Here is a 6240-nt window from a genome sequence, read left to right as displayed (position 1 = left end):
GTTTATACTGGGGAAAAAACTTCCACCAAATGCAAAAGAAAGGAGAAAGAGGAAATCCTTCAAACTCTGAGCACATAGAGTAAAAGAAGTTAATTGCTGGGGAGAGCAGATTAGAATCACAGTACCCTTAGAATTGGAAGAGACCCTTAAAGGCCATCTAGCCCAGCTCCCCTGCAATAAAAAGGGACATTCACAGCTAGATCAGGTTGCTCACAGCCTGGTCATTAGTCATCCCAGAGGCAAAACACACACTGAATGATCTCTCCCTGCAGTCATAAATCCTTGGAGACAACAGCATTGACACTGCATGTTACTGAAGCAGTAAAAGAAACTGCTCTTGTAACTCTCCTTGTGCTAAATAAAATGATGATAAAAAGCAATGGAATGCTTTGGCAGGACACCAAAACCATCCTCCTTCGTTGATATCTGCTGCAATGGAACCTTCCACTGGAAGAAAGCCTCTGATGACTTGTCACCCCAGAGAGGTCAGCTTTAGAAGCAGGACTGCTGCACAATAGAATGAACTGGAGCTCCTTAGCATCTCTTACATCCAGGAGGGCTGTGATCAGACCCACCTATCACCTTCAGGTGCGCTTTCTGACACCTTGTCTGACTTCACTGTCACTGTGCCAGCATCCTCAGGCTTAACCTGCTTCATTGTCAGTGTGCAGCAATTGCCAACGTTCTTGATGTCATTGTAATTGTTGGTGTAAAGGAGGCTGCCATTCAGGAACCATTCCACGTCCTCGTCATCATGGGACAGCTTGCAGGAGAAGACAGCAGAGCTCTCTTCAATTTCTACATCCTGCAGGTTACTTCTACATTGCGGGCTGTGAGGAAACAAGGTGAACTGTTACCACTGTTACTATAAATCATACTGGGATGTGTTAGAATGGTTGGACTAGATGATCTTTGTGTAATCTTCTCAGTGAAGATTATACATTTATAAAGTTAGCAGGAGAGAACGGCAGAAATCAACCCCAAGAAGAGAAATCTGAGGTGAAATAGGACATGTAAGAGACCACCCCCCCTGCTCATACCTTCAGCTGTCAGCGTGGCCTCAGTCTCTGCAATTCCTTGCACTTGTACACACCAGCATCATCGGGCTTCAGCTTCAGAATCTTGAGCTCTGCTGAATGCTTATCCCTCTTGATCTTGTACTTCTCAGAGGGCTTGATGAGTGTGTGGCCTTTGAACCATTTCACAACCTTTGGAGAAGGCCTGAAGTCACAGGACAGGGTGACAGAATGATGTTCCAAAGCTGTCTTGTCCTCCAACTTCCTGGTGATTTGTATATGGTAATCTGCAAAGCAGGGGTGGAAGAGAAGAAAGGATGAGGACAATTGGAAGAAGAGGAAAGTCTCTTGCGTGTATTCCATTCCAATTAATGTCATGTTCACAATGGTTCTTTGAACGACTCTAAAGATAAAACAAACGATTGTCTATAGGGAATGCCATTGACTACATTTCTATAAAGTAATACTGTATATTATCTACCAAATGCAAGGTCCAGCTCTTGTTCTGTGCTTATTAAATTGCTCCCAATTGTTGAGGCTTTTATTCAAATAAGAGTGAGTTGAAAATATAACAAGTACTTTAGGGTGTGAATGGAGACTCTTATGCTGGGGACAACAGCAGATAAAAAGCCTGCAAGTTTCTTTCAGATGAAATCAATGACAAACTGCATCAAATTTAGGTGCTACCAAACTTAACCTTGTCTAGTTCAGAAATACAATTAATTTCACCTGATTTGACTTCTTTGGTATAGCCAAGGACAAAACCTCAGCTCTGTAGATCTGAATAGTAAGCACATCACAGCTATTCAAACAGATCTTTGCACAGTGCAGTGTTTTCAAAGCCTGGATAGGTTACCTCTGACAAGCAGATTGGCTGTGGATTTGGATTTGCCAATTGAGAACTGAATGGTGCTTGTCATATCAGTGGTGGTTATCGCTATGGCAAGCTGGTGGATGGTGCCTTCTTGCTGCATAATCAAGTTTCTGCCAGCCTGTAAGACTTCCCCACGTAGATACCACTTGGGAGGTTTCACAGAAGGAATGGATATCTCGCATTCAAATTTGGCTTTTTCAGGCTCAGTCACATCCTCATCACACAGCTCCTTTACTAGATTAATGGATTGCTCTTTAAGAAGGATGGAAGGAGAGAAAGCAGAGATTTAGAAGGAATGTAAAAAACCCTTAAATTATCACCCCACTTACTCACGTCAGCATTACTGCACATGAACACTACACCTATCAGCTCAGAATGCCTTGAAACATCATTAAAAAATAATAGAAAGAAAAGAATGTTGTTAAGAAGTCAGACAATAAGATTGACAACCTGAAAAGAGCCCAGATCTTCTGATTCCCAGTCCAACATCTAAATCAAACCATGACCTTCCCATCCCAATATCAAACTCCTCGCATTACGAAATGGAAAAGAGGTTCATTGAAACACGGACATTGATAATTACTTTGGTTAAATACAGCAACTTAGCTCTGAACAACAAGTTTTCACCTAGTAAAGGTCTCTGTAGCTCAAATGTAATGACTCTACTTAGGAGAAATTCATTTTCCAGGAAGTTCTTGCCCTTATAATTTTAACAGTGGCAAAGCTGGGGACTGAACTCTTGAGTAGTGTGCTAACTCAAATGTCTCCCTTTTCTTTATCACACTTAACATCATATATATACCCTGACATTGTATATATTAAAAAAAAAAACCAAAACCCTGTGTTCTTTTCAAACAGCAAGAGAAAATGAAGAAAAGGTCAAGCTATGTTTTTTATCCCTCAACGTTCAAACACAAATCTGAAGTCTAAACGTAGAAAATCAACCTCCTAAGAAAATAATCCATCTTACTTTGCAAAAGTAAATTCCAAAAGAGAAGCTGGATGTTTTGTGGGCAGAAAGGTAGGTAGGTAGGAGTTTTTATTTCTGTGAAAGGCCCTGGTGGTGTTTAACTTCCTTGACATTAAAGCAAAGGATGTTAGCTCGTTTATAACATAAGATAATTTAATCAAAATCATCATCAGAAGCATAATTACCTTTAACTGTAAGATGGGCACAAGATTCACGAGATTCTGCCTTTTCTGCTACAGATTTTATTTCTGATGCATCCTTGACTTGGACACGTGTGTAAGTCAGCAAGTAGCTCTTTCCTGAAGCAGAGAACCAAAGAGTCACTAAGGCTGGAAAAGACCACTAAGGTCATCTAGTCCAGCCACCAACTCATCCCTACCAAACTGTGCTCTTGAGAGCAAACCCACAACTACACTTGGCTTCCTTGAGCAAAGAGCTCTGAGGCACATGGCCAGGCTGAGCATCATCCATCTGGTTTCACAGCATCACTGCCTGTTCTCTCATGTCAATGAAACCACCCATTCCCCCATGTCCACATCCCCACCAAAGTGTAATCTAAACATGGCTTCTACAAGGACTGACCGAATGTGGCCGTCGTCACCTTCAAAGTACCTGATACAGAAGGATCACACTCACTGTCAGACAAAACCTCTTTGGAGAGGTGAACTGACTGCCCTGTTCACCCCCACGTTGGAAATAACTGCACTCATTTCCTACCTGCTCCTGGCAGTGTGGGATGGTGGGATAGCATCACATTTCCCACACTAAGCTTCCCACCTGTCACTTGTTCCACCTAAACCTCAGTCCCAAAACAAAAGGGGAACTCGCTTCTGAACCCTCTTCACTTCATTTCAGATGTCTTATATGCTTGATCTCCAACCCACCCCCCACTCAGGAGAAAGATCCCCCTCTTACACCCTACCATCTTGCTGCATTCTAATGTTGTCATCAGCCTTCAGCTTGTTGTCATCTTTGTACCACTGGGTCTGAACCTCATCATGTGAAATCTCACAGACAAAAGATGCACTCCCATATTCATTCACTTCCACATCTTCCAGTGGTTTAACAATCTTGATATCTCCAGCTGTGAAATACTAGAGACATATTTGTCAGGGTATTTCCAGAACTGAGTGCAGCATCTTTTCCTTACACATATTTGCATAGAAAATAAGTAGGATTATGTTTTATTCTAAACCATCATCCATTCCTGAGTCATTTCCCTTTTCAACACAGTCAATGCATTATTGCCCTTGAAATTAAAGATAGACTTACTAGCTACAATGGAGCTCCCTGCAAACAGTTTTCATGGAAACCAGAATCTCATTTATTCTAAAACCTTTCAAGCAAAATTAAGGGTAGAAAAACAATAGAACTGACTGAATCTTTAAGGTCATTTAGTTCCAGTCCCCCTGCTATAGGCAGGGACACCTCCCTCCACACCAACTCTTCTCCTCAGGGTCGAGGCATCTCTCAAATCATTCTCCTCTAAGCCTGTGCCTGTGCTTGGGATTGCCCTGACCCAGGTGCAGGGCCTTGTACTTGGCCACACTCAAGTTCATGAGGCTGCCAAGGGCCCACCTCTCCAGCCTGTCCAGGTCCCTCTGGGTAGCATCCCTTCCCTCTAGCACATCAACAGCACCACTCAGCTTGGTGTCATCTGCAAACTTGCTGAGGGTTCATTTGATTCCACTCTCCATGTTGCCTACAAAAATGTTAAATAACACTGGTCCCAACACCACCCTCCATCTGGACACTGAGCTATTGACTGCAGCTCTCTGAGTGTGACCATCCAGACAGTTCCCTATCCTGCAACTGGTCCATCCATCAAAACCATTTTTCTCCAGTTCGGTGACCAGGACGTCATGCAGGACAGGATCAAATGCTCTGCACAGGTCCATGTAGATGATGTCAGTTGCTCTCCCATTATCCACTGATGCTGTTACTCCATCATGAAAGGCCACCAAGTTTGTCAGGCATGGCTTGACCTTGAGGAAGCCCTATTGGTTACCACCATCACCTCATCTTTATTTTCCAAACTATGCCAAGGAGAACTAGACAGAACTCTACAATGTCGTGTCACTACAAACCTGTCTGAACCATTGGCTTCTCTGCATGCTCATCACTAGTCTCTCCTTAGCTTGTGTGCCCACAATGTATGGGGAATGTCAGCCACAAATCTTACCTAGGGGACATCTTTGCTTCAAAGTCCCTTGAACATCACACAATCCCTTTTAACTCTCTAGGTCTGCACTTATTTATGTCAGAATCAGACCATATTTCTGTGCTGCTATTTCCCTTTCCTTCTGAAGGGCCTGGATACAACTTGGATTAACCTCAGGAGCAGAGTTCCTGCATAAAACAGCCAGTACTGAAACAGCAACCCAGCCTGGTTGCAGACTGAGAGAGAAAATGAGAGTTCACCGCCTGTGAATAATGAAACTTCTCTTATTTCCCTGGGAAGTAATGCCCACTTTTTTACTTTGACAGAGCTCCTTCCCATCCTAGAAGGGAAAATATCAAGTCAAATCTACATTAGTCCTTCCATCTCTGCACTGGGCAAAGGCAGCCTTCAGATCTATGCTTAATTCACCCAATTCCCTAGAATTAATGGAACTGTACTTACTGGAACATATGCTGACACTTAAGCACAGTGCAGTGTTTTCAACATGTAGGAATGGCTATAGAACACGCATAAATTCTGGCTGACATATGACAGCTTAAAGCACTGCAGAGGACTGTTAACAAGCCCGTTTGGACATCACCTTGAATAAATGATGTTATCCCCAAGTAAGGGAAGGAACAGCTGAGCACCGGGGAGGTACACAAAGTGCCAGAGCAAATTCTCACACTGTCAGGTGCAAAGAAAACTGAGATTTCACCCTAAAACCCAGTTCAAAACAAGGCTACAAAATCCTGGCTGAGAATTTCTGAATGCTCACCAGTTGTTTCCAGCTCGAAGGTCATCTTCTGGCCAGCAGCCTCGCAGATGTATTCTCCAGCATCTTTCTTCTCCAGCTGCTCCACAACCAGATGCCATGTTTTGCCCACAGATTCCATTCTGAACTTTCTGGAGGAGGCTAGCAGTCTTCCATCCTTGAACCATTTTACTCCAGTTGGATCCTGTGCTACTTCACAGCTGAGGGAAGCACTTGCTGCCAGGGCAGCACTCACCTCTTTCGGCACCTGCTCCTGGTTTATAAACACAGGTTTTGGCTCTGAGGGAAGAAAAGAAAAACAGAAGGACTGAAATGAGACCATCTTGCAGCTTTGTATGTACAGGTTGGAACAGGTTTAGGTTACCACTTGTGCCCAAACTAATAGCCTTCACTAGAGAATATCAGCTCTTCTGTTGAAACTAAGTGTCAAATCTAGGCAAGAAA

The 6240-nt window shown here is 43.2% G+C and overlaps 1 protein-coding gene across 1 annotated transcript; it reads right to left on the bottom strand.

The window, feature by feature from the left end:
- Window positions 1–1852: 1852 nt before the first annotated feature.
- Window positions 1853–5980, bottom strand: LOC146754340 (myosin-binding protein C, fast-type-like). The gene is made up of 4 exons (XM_085527529.1): window positions 5800–5980; window positions 3783–3954; window positions 3046–3159; window positions 1853–2142 (listed from the first exon to the last, which is right to left on the bottom strand). Exons 2-4 carry the CDS (start codon window positions 3793–3795, stop codon window positions 1853–1855), a joined length of 417 nt encoding a protein of 138 aa, XP_085383655.1. The 5' UTR covers window positions 3796–3954; window positions 5800–5980.
- Between the last annotated feature and the right edge of the window lie 260 nt (window positions 5981–6240).

Source organism: Coturnix japonica, chromosome W, assembly GCF_054131305.1.
Source record: "Coturnix japonica strain WE chromosome W, WE-NBRP24, whole genome shotgun sequence".
NCBI lineage: Eukaryota > Metazoa > Chordata > Aves > Galliformes > Phasianidae > Coturnix > Coturnix japonica.
Note: the sequence above shows the minus strand (reverse complement) of the source record. Positions and strands in the feature narration are given on the sequence as shown.